The 16,907-nt window shown below is 37.8% G+C and overlaps 1 protein-coding gene and 1 long non-coding RNA gene across 2 annotated transcripts in view; one reads left to right on the top strand and one right to left on the bottom strand.

Moving 5' to 3' along the window:
* Positions 1–3,606, bottom strand: part of STEAP4 (STEAP4 metalloreductase) — a 45,976-nt gene extending 42,370 nt beyond the window's left edge. Inside the window, exon 1 of the mRNA XM_063634846.1 lies at positions 3,596–3,606. Coding sequence (XP_063490916.1) covers positions 3,596–3,604 — 9 coding nt within the window. The 5' untranslated portion in view covers positions 3,605–3,606. The remainder of the gene's footprint in view (positions 1–3,595) is intronic.
* The window catches only part of LOC134736212 (uncharacterized), a 149,614-nt gene that overhangs the window by 92,299 nt on the left and 40,408 nt on the right, over positions 1–16,907 (top strand). The window lies entirely within an intron of this gene.

Here is a 16,907-nt window from a genome sequence, read left to right as displayed (position 1 = left end):
AAAATAGGCAAGGAAACCCTTTCCTCTTTATCTGGGTCTCTGATTCCCTGGGTCACAAGGTCTGTGTTAATTTTGGAAGCCTCTAGGGCAGTGGCAGGGCTATGGACTGACTATCACCAATAGGAATCTGGAGGCGGCCCAAGACCACACCTGATGACCTCAGAAGAGGTCACTTAAGTACGATGTTACCAAAGAACAAGATGTGCAAAATAGTTTGAAGAGACAGAGAAATATTTGAGTTAATTTTTTGATAAATGCAGCTGGCATTAATAGAGATGTTCTTTCTGTAATTCAAAAACTGAAGATGTGTCATCTCCTTTCACCCCAGCCTTCTGGTACACGCTATGATATATCAAGCTGCTAGCAGAGCTATGAATCAATAGTTGGCTGGTAGCTACTGTTAGTACTGGAAGTATTATTGGCAACGGCAATTCCAGTCCAGGCAATTTGTGCCTAGTGCCAGTAAAGGAAGGTTAGTTAGATTTTTCACATGCTAAAGAGGAGAAAAAAAAATTTAAAAATATTAGAGTGAATGTAGTCCTGTTCACTTTCAAATAGAATTAGCAGGGAAAATAGTATAAAATCAGTCACAGGAGGAAAAGCAAAGGACAAGAATACTGAAAATATGAGGCTATTTTTTTTTTCATTTTCTAACTGTAAAGATCAATTACTTGCTAAATGTTATTTTCTTTCTTGGGGTTTCTTTAAAGATAATTACATATATTATTTTTGTGCTGGTAGTATTAACTATAGATGATTCTGTAGTACCAAATACAGATGATTTATGTTCACAGAGTGTTTGCTAAACAATTGATTTAGTTACTGTAGATTGTTTTACATTATATAACACTTTAGTTTAAATAATTAACTAAAATATTTAAAGAATTAATGCAAAATTCAAGATATAAAAGGGGTATGTTGAAAAGCTGTTTTCTGCAGACATTGAGCTCCCTTGTCTGGAGACAACCATGTTGATGATTTACTGGGCTCCTTTCATAGACAGACTATGCATATAAAAGCATATATATTTGTTCTTAAAAATTACAAATGGTGGCCAGGCATAGTGGCTTATGTCTGTAATCCTAGCACTCTGGGAGGCCAAGGTGAGCAAATCGCTTTAGCCCAGGAGTTTGAGACAAGCCTGAGCAACATGGTGAGACCCTGTCTCTACAAAAACACAAAAACTAGCCAGGTGTGATGGCACAAGCCTGCAGTCCCAGTTACTCAGGAGGATGAGGTGGGAGGATCACTTGAGTCTGGGAGGTCGAGGCTGCAGTCAGCCATATTCGTGCCACTGCACTCAAGCCTGGGTGACAGAGCAAGACCCTGTCTCAAAAACAACAACAGCAACAAAAATATAAGCGGAAGCCTACTAGTCACATTCTTCTACACCTTCCTTCTTTTCACTTAACACTGTAACTTAGAGATCATTCACAACAGAGTGGTCAAGGCAGTCCTATATCAAACTGCACGCACCCACGCCCACCTCCTTCACTTGCTGCCCTTTCCTCTGCTTTCCGTTATTTCCACGGCACTCATTACTTTCTGACATACTGTCCTTTATTTATTTATTACATTTAGTGTTTTTCTTTCCTCTGGAACTCAAGAGCCCTGAGCACGAAGATATTTTGGGGTAATTTTCGCCCTACTGTATATGCACCACTTACAATGGTGACCGGCACATAGTAGGGTCTCAATAAATATGTTGAATGAGTGAATGAATGATTTGAAGGGAAAATGATGGACTGGTAGAAATCTATAAAATAAGTATGCAGATATATAAGATCTTTGAAACCATTCATGTCAAAAATGTATTGGTGAGGTTAAACCAGTGCTTCCCTAGCTAAAGCAGAATGCTCAAGTAACTGCCTCTGCTGATTGCCAGTTTTTGCTTAAATTTGTTCAGAAAAGGCCAGATGCCTCCAGCTACTTTATCTCTTGCTATTCCTAGGGTTCTGCTTTTTTTTTGGACTCCTTTTTAATCTATAACGTTTTCATTTAATTACTTCTTTCCCAACTCCATATCTCCTATGTCTGTAATAGCATTCTGTGAAAATATAATAGAGTTCCTAAGCCCTTTTTTTTTGGAAAGGATCTCTGTAGTAAGATATTGCTTACTAGGTCCCAGGAGTCAGCTGTTATAAACAGTCTGTGGAAGAACGTGCAGCATTCATTATATAGAAGGAAGTGGAGACTTCCCTCTTCACATAACAGAACTGTACAGCAGCTGCCGAAAGAGTTTTGATGCCTCAGACCTGTCATCTTATTTTGTGTGTGTAATGACTACAGGAAAGAGGATGTGGACATGTACTATCAATTAGTGTAAGTAAAAAAAAATTTTTTAACAGTAAAAAAAGAAAGTGAAGAAAAACAAATAAATGGCTATTCTACCAGTCCTCTTTAGATATCTGCTTTGGTTGGGCTGTTGGCTCTTTGGGAATAGTCTTAATTTGTGCGTTCTTGCATTTTGTATAGCAGTGATTATATCGTAGATTTTACACATGAGAAAGGCCACACAGGAAAGAATCTTTAGAAGCAGGGGGAGGTAGGTTATAAATTTTTATTCAAATGTGAATTAATTAAAACCCCAAATCAGAACTATTTTAACATTGAAATTAAATCCTGGGCCATTCATAACTTTATGACTATTCCACAAGAAGATTGTTCATAAGCAAGAGAAGTATCTTAATAGAACACTAGAAATTTAAATACAGAAATTTGTCAAATCTTGTCAAAATCCATTGGCTAGAAATAAAGGATTATTACTGTCAGTGGTTGACTTCTGTCATCCCTGGTGCCCCGTTTTCCTCCTCAAAGAGTAAAGCTTCACTTGTCTAGAGGGAAGGAAGCCAAGGAAAAGACATGAGAAATCCAAACAGATTCAGTCAAGTTCATGGACTTCAATCTAGGTATGCCCTCAAGACTCTCACTAAGAAATGCTTTAGTTAATTCTAAGAAGTCTGGTTTTCAGCCTCCTATGCCTGAAAGGAACAGAGGAAAAAGACAGGAAAACTCTAAAAAGCAGACTCAAGGGCTCCAAATACAATTGTCTAGGATAACTTACTGTATGAGCAAAACAATCAGGAAATACTGAGGAAATTGCCATATATGTCATACCAGAATTAATTTTTATATTGATCACCCTTTATGACCAGAAAAAAACAAAATTGTTTAGTCTACATCAATAATATAAGAAATGGTGTAAAAATAATCTTAATAGCATTTCGATCTCAAATGATTGTAAAGTAATAAAAAATCTAATGTCAGTTTTTGATACTGATCTTTTTTATCCACCTTCCTTCTCACTTAGATGCTACTCATGTGGTCACAGCATCCACCTTTTCCTTACTAGTAGCTGCCCCATTTTCATTTCAAACGTCTCATTTTCTGATCATTCTCTCTTGTCCATCCAGCTCACTTACCCTGCTTATCCCACTCTTGCAAGTTACCAACCTTATAAAGTCTTCTAATCCCCTGCCTTTGCTATTTATTTTTTATATTCATCATATTCATCACATTCTCTTTCACTTCCTTCTTACAAGCTGTGATTTCGCATACTGTTATGACGATTTTCTTACAGATGTTTCTTGATTACCTTGGCCATCTCTTTGCCACTTCGTTGCTTGGCAATATTTCAACACTAGTTATATTGAAGTGACTGCCTACTTTGCATCTTCACCCAAGCAGCTAAATGTTACTGGAGAAAATAAAATAATTGTTGCTAGCTTTAGTTATTTCAAAACCATGACCACAAATGTCAGGGCATATTACACTTAGTGGCATCCTACTATACCTGGGGAGCATATTCCATTTCTAACTCTCTAGAATAATTTCTTAAACCTCTTCTAGTTCCTTTACTCACTCACTCACAGGTTATGATCCCACCATAATCTAATTTTCCCACCTCTAGTTCTACCAGCTCACTATATTCATACTCTTCCAACTCTCATTGCTCTAAGGCTATTTCCTCCTGATGGGCTTTGGATTCCCGCCCCATACCATCACAAATAATTCACTCCTCCAGGCCAGATGCAGTGGTTCATCCTTGTGATCCTAGCACTTTGGGACACAGAGGTGGGTGGGTCACTTGAGGTTAGGATTTCTAGACCAGGATGGCCAACATGGTGAAACCTTGTCTCCTCTAAAAATACAAAAATTAGCCGGGCATGGTGGCATACGCCTGTGATCCCAGCTACTTGGGAGGCTGAGGCAGTCGAATTGCTTGAACCTGGGAGGTGGAGGCTGCAGTGAGCAGAGATTGTGCCACTGCTCCAGCCTGGGTGAGAGAGAGAGACTCTGTCTAAACAACAACAACAACAACAGCAACAACAACAACAACTCACTCCTCCAATTTCCGTCACTTTTTCAGTTGTCAGTTCATTCCTTTCCACTGGGCCATATCCAACAGTGTGCCACAGTGACTTAATGCACCAACCTGGAACATTCTGTCACAGGATGTTTGCCTGTTGCGGTTGCTATTGCTTCTGCTTGGAAAGCTCTTTGCTCAGATCTACTAGTGACTGCCTCATTGCTCTGGTTTCAGCTAAATTTCCCTACTAGTGGCCTTCACTGGTCTTCTTAGTTCAAATTAGCTCTTTCATCCACCACTTTTCAAGCAGGCCCTGTATGTCACATTGCACAATTTTATTTAATTTTCATATTATGAAAGTATCATTTTTTATTGATGTGTTCATGTTTTGTTTTGTTTCATTTTTCACTTGAGTATAAGCTTCTTGACAGTATGGACTTTCTCTTCTTTATTATTGTAGAACATGCCTGGCATACAATAATAGATATTTAATAAATATTATTAGACCAATGGATTGACTATTTAAAGGTAGTAATGTCAATGATTTGGATGATTTAGGCTGGGCATGGTGGCTCGCTCACACCTGTAATCCCAGCACTTTGGGAGGCTGAGGTGGGCTGATCACTTGAGGTCAGGAGTTCAAGACCAGCCTGGCCAACATGGTGAAACCCCGTCTCTACTAAAAATACAAAAATTAGCCCAGCATGGTGGTGGGCGCCTGTAGTCCCAGCTGCTAGGGAGGCTGAGGCAGGAGAATTGCTTAAACCTGAGAGGCAGAGGTTGCAGTGAGCTGAGATCATGCCACTGCACTCCAGCCTGGGCAACAGAGTGAGACTCTGTCTAAAAAAAATAAAAAATAAAATAAAATAAAATAAAATAATTTGGAAGATTTTGTTCCCCAACAATGCTGAATAGAATATGTATTATTGTAATTATTGTATTTACTCCTTCAGACAAACCTATTTCTATAAGGGTAGTGAATAATTATAATATAACACTACTACTAATAAAAGTTCTTATATAGAACTTCCTGTATGCCAGACACTCTTCTGAACACTTTATAAATATTAATTTATTTAAGCAACAGCCTTGTGAAGCAGGTATGATTATAAATGCAAAAAATATCGAGTCATGTTTATCTTACATGAATTCCTTCAGCAGCCTCTCATGTGTAAGTGGTACTTTCCACAAGAAGGAACAACTATTTATAGGAAGTATTAGGAAATCTGGGCACTACCATTGATTGCGGATTTACTAAGAACTGTGCTAGGCATTGTGGGAGCTACCTAAGAAGAATAAAACAGAATCCTTCCTAGAAAGACATGGTATTCTTCTATGTATAATAGTACATCTCAGAAGGACTATACATCTATAAAGCACTGCATAATATCACTAAATACAATGAACAGATAGATTGATAAAATATTTACACCTTTGCATGCATACTTCTGATTTTTAGGTGACAATATGCTCTCTATTTTGAAGACATGGAAATATTTATGAAGTTGGATTTGTGGATAAAGGCCACACCATCATACATTGGCCCCTAGCTTTAAAAATCTTAAGATAAGTGAAAAGTGTTGGATCAAAAAATGAATATCCATATTTGGGCTCATGCGGTCTGCCCTTTCTGAAGAATGTGACTGCCAGTATTAGTGGCTATTCCTAGTTCAGATACCATTTTTTCCTTCGTGTTACATTAAATCTTTTCTCCAATTATTTTAGGTTAATTTTAACTGTAAACATAAAAACATTTGTTTAGAAGAATTAGCTACATGCCAATAGATGAACTATAAATTATTTAAAACACAAAGAGTTAATTTAAGCATAAATGTAGACAACATATTTTAAACCCTTCAGTAATATCTCCAGTATGGGTTGGGTGATACTTAGCCTATTTCACTAGAGAATTGGGAACACACTTAGGCAGTTGTGACTAAGGGGACGTCTGTATTTATCTTGTTTTTATACCTCATAGTGGCCCACACCCTTCAGTGCTGGTCTAGACACATCTGATTTCAGAGGTAATTGCTGGGAATTCCTGGTTTGTGTCTATAATTTCTCAGAGTTAAACCCCTAAAATACTTTAACTTTCTGTCTTAGCTACAGATTATACCAACTCCATTTTTGTTCTGTAGCTAAATATGTTCCCTATGATTTTTGTACAGATCTACAAATGTCAGTAATTATGTGCAGTTTTAAAAAATAGTATTATCTACTAATAGTGTTGTCAATTGAGAAAAATAATGAGACTAGTCTTAATCATTTTAGGAGATTTATTTGCCAAAGTTAAGGACATGCCCGGGAGACAGGTCTATGCCTTTCTCTGAAGATGATTTTGTGGGCTCTAAATTCAAGGAGGTAAGGGAGGGATATTGGGAAGTACACAATTTTCTTTTTTCTTTTCTTTGAGATAGAGTCTTACTCTGTCTTACTCTGATGCCCAGCCTAGAGTGCAGTGGTGTGATCTTGGCTTACTGAAACCTCCACCTCCTGGGTTCAAGTGATTCTCATGCCTCAGCCTGCTAAGTAGCTGGGATGACAGATGTGCACCACCATGCCGGGCTAATTTTTGTGTTTTCAGTAGAGACAGGGTTTTGCCATGTTGTCCAGGCTGGTCTCTAACTCCTGGGCTCATATGATCTGCCTGCCTTGGTCTCCTAAAGTGCTGAGATTACAGGCATGAGCCACTGTGCCTAGCCAAGAAGTACACATTTTTTCATATAGGAGATGAGTAGGGGGAAAATAGTCATTCATGGCTTCGTCTGGTTCCGTGAATCTGCATTTTTACATAAGGTAACATAGATAGGACAGGGTTGAGGGAATCTGCATTTTTACATAAGATAACAAACACAAATGGGGCAGGGGAACAATCAGATATGCATTTGTGCCAGGTGGGCAGAGGGGTAAATGCATCTGTAAAGATAAGCTATCAGTTTACACTGCCTGGTGAATTTTAACAGAAACGCTTTAGGGTAAACATCGTGGAGCTCATTAGGAATTTCCTTGTGGGCAAAATATTAGGGAGGTGTGTAGTTTTTCATCTTGTAGCCATCTTATTTGGGAACCAAAAAGGGGAGGCAGGTTTGCATGACCCAGTTCCCAGCTTGACTTTTCCCTTTGGGTTAATGAGTTTGGGGGTCCCAAGATTTATTTCCCTTTTACACTGGCTGTAAGAAAAATAAGTCCTTTGTGCTTTGTGTTAGATCATCTTTTAGTTAAGTTTCTGTAGCTAGAATATGTGGGAGTTTAGGAATCTTTGTTATAGTAGGTTAAATTGTGTCCCTCAAAAAGAAATGTCTAAGCACTAACCCTTGATACCTGTGAATGTGACCTGATTTGGAAACAGGGTCTTTGCAGATGTTACTAGTTAAGGATCTTGGGATGAGATAATTCTGTATGTAAAGTGGCCCTAAATCCGATAAGTGGTGTCCTTATAAGAGAAAGGAGAGGGAAATTTGAGATACAGAGACATAGAGAAAAGGCCATGTGAAGACAGAGTCAGAGGTTAGATTTTTGTAGCCCCAAGGCAAAGAATGTCAAGGGTTGCTGGCAGACACTGGAAGGTGGGAGTGAGGCATGGGGAGAGATTGCCCCTCCAAGCTTCCAGAGGGAACCAGCCCTGCAGGCATCTTGATTTTGGACTTCTGGCCTCTAAAACTGTAAGAGAATAAATTTTTGTTGTTTTAAGCCACCAATTTTGTGGTAATTTGTTACAGTAGCTTTAGGAAGTGAATATACCTGGTTATAGGTGAGGAAATAACAAGTTCCGGCTTGAGTAATGCCATGAAGATGCTCTCCTATTGCTGACCATTGCATCCTTTATGGTTATTTTCTGTCATATATCATCAAATGTGTCAGGCCTCTGAGCCCAAGCTAAGCCATCATATCCCCTGTAACCTGCCTGTATATATCCAGATGGCCTGAAGCAACTGAAGATCCACGAAAGAAGTGCAAATAGCCTTAACTGATGACATTCCAGCATTGTGATTTGTTCCTGCCCCACCCTAACTGATACGATATATTCTGCGCCCCCCACCCTTAAGAAGGTACTTTGTAATATTCTCCCCGCCCTTGAGAATGTACTTTGTACGCGTATCCCAAACCTATAAGAACTAATGATAATCCCACCACCCTTTGCTGACTCCTTTTTCGGACTCAGCCCGCCTGCACCCAGGTGAAATAAACAGCCTTGTTGCTCACACAAGGCCTGTTTGGTGGACTCCCTTCACACGGACACGGCCTGTTTGGTGGACTCCCTTCACAGGGACACGCATTTGTCATGCGGACACACATTTTGTCAATGTACACTTTGGCTGTGTTAAGGATTATTTCTCCCACCCTTTATAGTAAAAACAACTCAGAAACAACTAAATAAATAAAGACTAATCTGCACTTCTGTGGTTTTGCTTTTTAAATACTCCGTGTGTGCTTTACATATACACTTACTATAAAATTCCTATTGTTATCATATGTTTAGTAATATTTCAATAAACAATGACCAACTTAGGATTTTGGTAAAACTAAAATCTTTTTTTTTTTTTTGGAAAATCTGGAGCCTTCTAGAGAAGTTTTAATGAAAATAGTGCAGAGAGGAAACATGCTTAGCAACATGATCTTAGAGACCTGAGATTGCCATTTGTACATTATGGGTTTTCAGGACACAGAGAGAAAACCATGTTGTGCTGGGATAGCTGAAGGAACTCCCCTATACCCGTTCTTCTCTAGGGCCCTTCTGGGAGCCAGTTTTATGGTGAATTTATTGGATGTTACTTCTCAGAGTGTATCAGAGATTCTACACATTCATGGACTTTAATCTTCCCCTTGTCAGCTGCAGCCACAGTTCTATTTCTGTGCTCTCTGAATTCTCAGTGGTCTTAATAGTTCTAGAAAGTGAAAGCTTGTGTTCATTTAGTCAGTAATCACAGTTGGTGAACAGTAATTATAGTTGTAGTTTTTCTAAAAGGTACAACCAAGAGTTCTTAATCTGGAGTCTGTGTATTCAGATGTGGGGGGAGGGGAATATTTATTAAACTCAAACTGAAAATGAGAATTTCTTCCAACTGTAAAAGTAGGCTCTAAACCACAGAGCCATGGAGTACTACATTGTATTAGTATATACCTGTGACTCTGTCACACTAGAAACCTCTACTGATTTTTAAAATTTCCTCACGTGGTATAGTTGTCTTGAAATATTATACATGCTAATTACCATACTGAAATTATAGTAGTTATTTAATATATTAACAAAGAAGTTGCATATTATTATATAAGAAAACTTTCTTTTAAGACTCTGATAGCTGTATTTAAATTGCTTTTCAATTACAATTTAAATTAATTATTTTGTTGCTTTTGTAAACCTATTTTATGCATTTCTAAGCATTATTCCGAGGACTTCATAGGCTTCACCGACTGCCAGAGAGGTTTATGGCACAGAAAAATTTAAGAACTTTTGCCTTAGTTCTTAGACAGAAAGACAACTAAGATCTGAGGGCAGTAAATCATTTACTCCTTTAGAAGACTGGGTTATTTAGCACATTTCCTTTTAAGGGCATAGGTGAATGACAATAAGTAATATTTCCATTTTCCAAAATGATCTAAGCTTTTGTTTTTTTTTAAATTATGTTACATTTTATTTGTATTATATGTAACAACTCTTTTGCTATCACATTGAACAAAACTTATTAGCTTTTCTGCCAAAGGGTGCACTAGGTTATAATCATCAATCATTGGCAGCTCTCAATTTTGGTTTTGCATGTGTGAAAATCTTTACTCTGCGTTTCTCATATATTGACCTACTGTATTTGATTTGTCACTGGAAATTAAAAGAAGCATGCTACCCTCAGAATGTTAGTGCTGGAAGGCACAAAGTCATTTTATAAGACAAGAGAGGCAATAGAGGAAGGAAGGTCATGTAGAAAGAGTGTCACGGAATTTCCTTTACGGAAATGAAAGTGCTCTGTATTTGTTTTACTGTGCTTTTCATAATGGCAAATGATTCTGATGGAATGGCTTTCTGAGTGTATAGGTGTGGCTGGATTAACTCTGATATGTCATGTAATTGCACTCCTCTGATGTTCAAGGCAAGCAGAGCTGATTATTTTTGCCTCTCTTTAGGGCTAACGACTGCAGAATGCTCTTTCTTTTCTGAACTAGTTTTTAAAAACTACCAGTAATAAAATCTATGTACATATTTACATATGAATGTTTGAGTAGCAGAATCATGTTCATTCAACAACATTTGTTAAGTGCTGACTATCTGTTAGGCATGTGCTGTGGACTGTTGGTTTATAAGCTAACACTATCAGCCTTCTCAATAGATGCCTTTTGTAACTTTACAGAGAGGCTGGAAGACATCGTGCTGTCAGCTATGTTCTTCTCCAAATCAGATTTTCCTCCTCAGGATGACTTTCCTCCTCAGATCCCCTTCCAGAATCCTGTTTCTAACAATTTTACTCTCTTTTAAGCATTTTCAAACTCTAGGTTCACTGGTCCTTTCTCCTGAAACCCCCTATTGCCACAATCAGATCTCCAATATCAAAAAAGGAAAAAGAAAAAAACAAAAAAGCTCATGGTCAGTCCTCTCTTTTCTGCTTTTCTTCTCCTAATTTACTTGAAAGACTTCTCCTTTCTAATCTGATATTCTCTCTCATCAAGCTACTGAAAATGCTCAGTCATTTTTCAATTGTGAATTTTGGTGACTATTCTCAAACTTAATTTTCCGACCTCTCTGAGGTGCTTAAAACAGTGACCACACTCTCCATATAACTCCTTACCATCACCAGTGTGTGCTGTCCTGACCTCCTTTGCTTTTCGTGTGGGTTTTTAGTCGTATTTCCCCCATCTATTTGTTCCTAAACGTGGACCCTCCTCAAGGGTTTGTTTTTGTCTTTCTTTTCCTCTCTTGGTACAGACTTAAGCTCATGTCAACTGTCAGCCCATTGAACAAATCCCATATCTGTACTTCCAGTCTTCTTTCCTCCTGGGCTGATAGACATTTTCACCAATGCTAGGCAGATGCCTCCTTATTTATACCAGTCCTCCTCCTAATTTCAGGTTTTAGTTACTGGTCTTATCATGCTTCTAGTCATCAGGCCCCAGACTTGGGACAGTTATCTTTGACTCTTTCTCCCACTATCTCACATAATTGTTCACTGAGTTTATCCAGTCTACCTTCTCAGCATTTTCCATTCTGTTTTCTCTTTCTAATTGTACAGCCTTTTCTTTGTCAAGCCTCATTCTCATTCCTGATTCCTCTTATCTGTCCTCTCCCTGTTCCCTCCCAATCCCACTCTATCCTATACACTACTCCCTTCCAAATGCACTGTTAAGACTAGTCTGGAAAAACAAACAATAAACAAACAAAACTGCCAACAAATCGACTGTTCCTGTACCAAGCACATGCATACCTCATTTGAAACCCAGGCCTTGAAACTACTCTCTTTCCTCCAGTGGAGCAGAATGGGGAGGAGTTTTGAGGGTTTGCAGCTATCGACAACAGGTATAGAAAATAACCTCCTCTACCTTCCTCCCTTCCTCTTTCACTTTTTTTTTTCCTTTTGGCCACTGTATCCTAGTGAATGGGCTAATGTTAACTGGTCCTATACAGATTCTAAAATATTAGTATTTAAGACCCTGGCTTTAACTAAGGGAAACCAACTAAAGCTAGATGAAAGGAAATGAGACACAGTGCTAAGAATGTAGTTACATATCAAAGGACGGGAACAGGGACTGCAAAGTCATTGAGTACTCTTCTTGTGTTTGCTCCTTGATTTTCTTGTGTTTTTGCTTCACCCTTCTCTCTGTGGACTCTTTCTCTAACATTTGTTCTTAGGGTGGAATGTAGCCATTCATAGCTCCTAAATTCACAAGCTTTATTTCCTGGCATAGGGAGAGACAAACTTTCCATATCCCAGTACGAATTCCGAAAGTCTTCCTTTAGAAAATCTGATTTTTTTTTTTTTTTTTAAATCTTGGTTCAGTGTATACTTGAGGCCCAATTACCAGAGGCCTGAGTGGAGATGCTATGTGGTACAACATGGCTGCCCAGGCTGGGCATCCCTGAAAGATGACGGGGAGGGTGATTTTCAGTGAAAGGAGATGAGGCTAGTAGTTTGTGAGTTGAGAGGAGTTTCCAAAATATGTTCATTCAAAACTGGGGCTCTGATATGGTTTAGATCTGTGTCCCCACCCAAATCTCATGTTGAAATGTAATCCTCAATGTTGGAAATGGGGCTTGGTGGGAGGTGATTGGATTATGGGAATGGTTTCTCATGGTATAACACCATCCCACCTTGGTGCTATCGTCACATTTGTGAGTTCTCGTGAAATCTGGTTGTTTAAAAGTGTGTGGTACCTCTCCCACTCTCTCTTGCTCCTGCTCTGGCCCTGTAAGATGTATCTGCTTCCCTTCGCCTTCTGCCATGATTGAAAGTTTCCTGATGCCTCCCCAGAGGTTGAGCAGAAGCCACTATGCATCCTGCACAACCTACAGAACTATGAGTCAATTAAACCTCTTTTCTTTATAAATTACCCAGTTTCAGGTATTTCTTTATAGCAAGGTGAGAACAGATGAATACAGGCTTCATGGTGGGGTAACAGAGAAAAACTGACTGCCCTACTTACTAGCTATGTGGCTTGGGGTAAGTCACTAAACTTGACTAATACTTCACGTGATTACTGGAGGAATCAAATGAGATTATATTATGAAAATATACTATGTAAATGGAAGAGAACTATGCAATAGATGTTTATTGTTATTACTGACATACTTGGTCAGTCTGGTAAGATACCTCTAAGAACATGGGAATGAGGAAATTAAGAATTTTCTCTTTATAGATAAATTGTAAAATTAGTCCTTGTGAAGGGCAGGAAGACTTCTAGGCCAGCAAGACTGACCTCTATTATTTTTGAATATTTTAACTTATCTAATAAGTGAATGTACCAATCAGAAAGGGGATGAGTCAGACTGAAATCTTGATTGATGATGGATTCAATCAATCATAACTCCAATGCTACTTCCTTCAAGAACTCTCTGATTATTTAATCAACAGTAGCCTCTGTTTCTGAACTCCTATGTAATTTGTTAAACTCCTTGTCCAACTGTCATACTAAAATAATGTCATTAGCAGGCTTGGATTGACAGAAAGACAAGACATAAATACCCTTTGAGTACATAAAATGCATTTTACTCATAGTAAGAATGCAGTAGAAAACACTGTTTTGATAAATGATAGCAAGATCAGCAGCAGCATCTGAGACAAATATTCAAACTTCCTATGACTTTATCTAGCCAGGGGTTACACAATTGTGAGCACAGATTACAAGTCCTTCTGCAAGTGTAACTTGTCCCCTTCCATGCCCAGTGCTTATGTATAAGGCTAGAGAAGTCTTATACATTGTCTAGTCTGTATATGTGCTTGGTACTTTTTCACTTGGTCCAGGTATACCTCTTCAACCTCAGCATTATTTGATGAAACAATACAATTGTGGCAGTACATTTATTCATTACTCTGAGACTCTTGAGACTAATTCAGCTGATCCAACCACATTCTTGAACTCAGGGCTGTAGAAGCCGAATAGGCATCAGTACCCCAGAATTCTTTGGATTCACACTAAGAAGCTCGTAAACCATCTAAAAGATTTTCCCCTAGAATTCTTAAAGCTCTTTAACAAAAACATAGAGCCTTGTAATATTCATTGGTGTGCTATTTCCCTCACAGATTATAAATTTATGGAAAGAAGAGATTATACTTTATTTATTTTTAAATCTTCCATATGCCCAGCATAAAGCCTTGTGTATAGCTATAAAAACAAAAATTATTAACAAATAAATCTTCATTATTAATATCTAAAACATGGATACCTACTTCATCCTTTTGCCTTTCCTATTTTCTGAAGACTCCTACTTGTTCTTTAAAAAACTTTGATCATTTATCACCTTGTGTGTGACATCTTCCTGACATGCTGCAAGAAGCTAGTAATCACCCTCTCCCAGTATCCTCAATGGCACTTTAGACACAGCTTTACAAGGACTGTTTTAACTGTGTTGGAATAATATGTTCTCCACCAGACTGTGAATGTATCTGAGGCTTGGACCATGATTTATTCATTTTTGTGGTCCTTTCCTGTGGTGACAAGTAGGGCATGGCATTGAGACTGTTCATCGTAAGTGCTTATTTAAGGAATGAGTCCCTAGGTGCTCCCTTTCCCATGACTGCGTGGTATTGTAATGGAACCTACAGTGGTGTGATTAGTATGTCCTATTATGTAGAAAAGCAACATAACAGTGGGTAAAAATATGGGCTCCAGAACTACATTAGTTGGGTTGAATTCTGGATCTGCTACTTACTAGCTGTGTGACTGGGGTAAGTTACTTAGCCTCTCTGTGCCTCAGTTTCTTTGACTGTAAAATGGAATATTAATATATCACAGAGTTGTACTAAATGAGATATTTGTAAGGTTCCCAGTAGATGTTGGCAATTATTATTAGAGAATTTTTCGGTACATGGCTACTGAATTTAGTAAATTGAGGAAAAAGAAAAGAATGGAATCAGGTATTTTGCCTCATTTTAAGAATGACTTTACTTATTTTTTCCTTCCATTAGTTTCCTCACATGTTTTTACCTTTCCCTTTCTCTTCTTACTTTTCTAATCCTGTTCTATTTCTTCTTCTTAAATTGAGTGGGAGGAGGTGTTAGTGATAATCAGTGTCAGAATTGGAAGTTAAAAAAGCAATCATTCTTGGAAGTCACTAGATTAAGCAGAGTAGACTATAGTAATAATAAGAATTTGATATATAGGAGTCATTTGGAAAGGATTCCTGGATGTGGGCCTAAAAGGTTTCAGAAGGAGTATACAAAAATTAAAGGAATATGAATTGGCCAAGAGATGAAATACATTTGATATCTTTTACCCTTGTTGGCTATTTCATCATTCTTTACTTAAAGCAAATAAAATGCCACTAACACTTTGGATAAGCTATACTTCCTTAACTAAGGGAAACCAACTAAAGCTAGATGAAAGGAAAGAATCCAGGGCTCCAAAGCTGAGATTCCCTTAATTATAAAAAGGTTTACACTTCGAGGTGTGCACCCATAAATCTTCTCCATTTTTTGATTTTTATGTTAATCCTAAAATCTCTTTTGGCAAAATTTTAACTTCTTTGTGTTGATTGTAATTTGATCATTGGTAGTTACATAAAATATGATGTAGCCAGGGCTGTTTGCATTGCTTTGTCCTTGAAATTCTAGGTATATTTGACTGTCTCTCTTTAACTACTTGTAGTACAGTCGTTGTATACCATAGACCAGAACTATAGAATTCTTGAATAGAAACTTTTATTTTGTTTGCCATTTTTGTCTAGAAATTCATTTTGGTACTAGGAGAGGACATTGCCAAAATATGCCCTCTTTAATGCCTTTAGCTTAACCAGGTTAGTTCATTACAAAAACAGGTATTCACATAGTTAGCCTAAATTTTAAGTGTGTTTCCTCATCCCTTAAGTAATACTGTGTTTTCTATATAATCAATTATTTGGGAAATCAAGAGGGCTGAGGTAGAATACAAGGGTGGCTATCATGCAATTATGTTTGGATGAGGTAGATTTCAAGTCTGGAATTAAGACTGATATGCTAAATGCATTATTCAAGCACTGGGAAAAAAGCCTAAAGTTAAAAAAAAAATAAAGCAAATCTTACATGAAGTAACTTTGTGCTTAGTAAGTAGAGTGTTTGCTTTGGGGAATAAGATGAACATGAGAGAGAAGCATATATACTATGGTAATTGGAAGTTGCAACAAAACTATCCACACATGACTGGAAATGGATTCTGATGACACATTAGCCTCAAAGGTAAAGCTTGAGTGGCTTCTAAGGCCATCAAAACTCAAGGGTAAGGGAGCATACTTATTTACAGTGTTCTTTTATTAAAGATGCTGAAGGGATGGCTCACAAGGTCAATGTGAGACACATTTTAAATGAACTGCTCTCCTGGTTTTCTTCAAGGCCCTGCTTACAAACTATGCCTCATTTAACAGAGGCACCCAAATCGAATGTCCTTGTCTTCTTTAGTTTTTTCAGAATATCCAAGCAGAAATCGTTGAGCAAATCTTTCATTTTCATATTTTCTGGAATAGTGTATTTAATTATTTAAAGGGATATATTGTTTCTTTTAACTTTTATTTTAGGTTCAGGGGTACATGTTCAGGTTTGTTATATAGGTAAACTTGTGTCATGGGGGTTTGATGTACAGATTATTTTACTACCCAGGTATTAATATTAAGCATAGTACCCAATAGGTATATTTTTTTCTGATCCTCTACTTCCTTCCACCCTCCACCCTCGAGTAGGCCCCAGTATCTGCTATTTCCCTAAAAGATATTTTAAAATTACTTTTAACTGCCCAATTTGAGTAGATTGGTAGATTTTTGCCACAAAATTTAATATATCAACTCTGGAATTAGTAAAAATATCAGTCTGTTTATGGATGCATGTTCATTATGGAGAACTTTACCAGTGGTAAGGCGATGGGGCGTATGGAAACTTACATCGAGTAAGAGATTGAGAGGGTATTTCTGTTTTCTCTGGTTATTTCCTAT

This window comes from Symphalangus syndactylus, chromosome 3 (assembly GCF_028878055.3).
Source record: "Symphalangus syndactylus isolate Jambi chromosome 3, NHGRI_mSymSyn1-v2.1_pri, whole genome shotgun sequence".
Taxonomy (NCBI): Eukaryota; Metazoa; Chordata; class Mammalia; order Primates; family Hylobatidae; genus Symphalangus; species Symphalangus syndactylus.
This window is presented reverse-complemented; position numbering and strand designations above follow the sequence as displayed.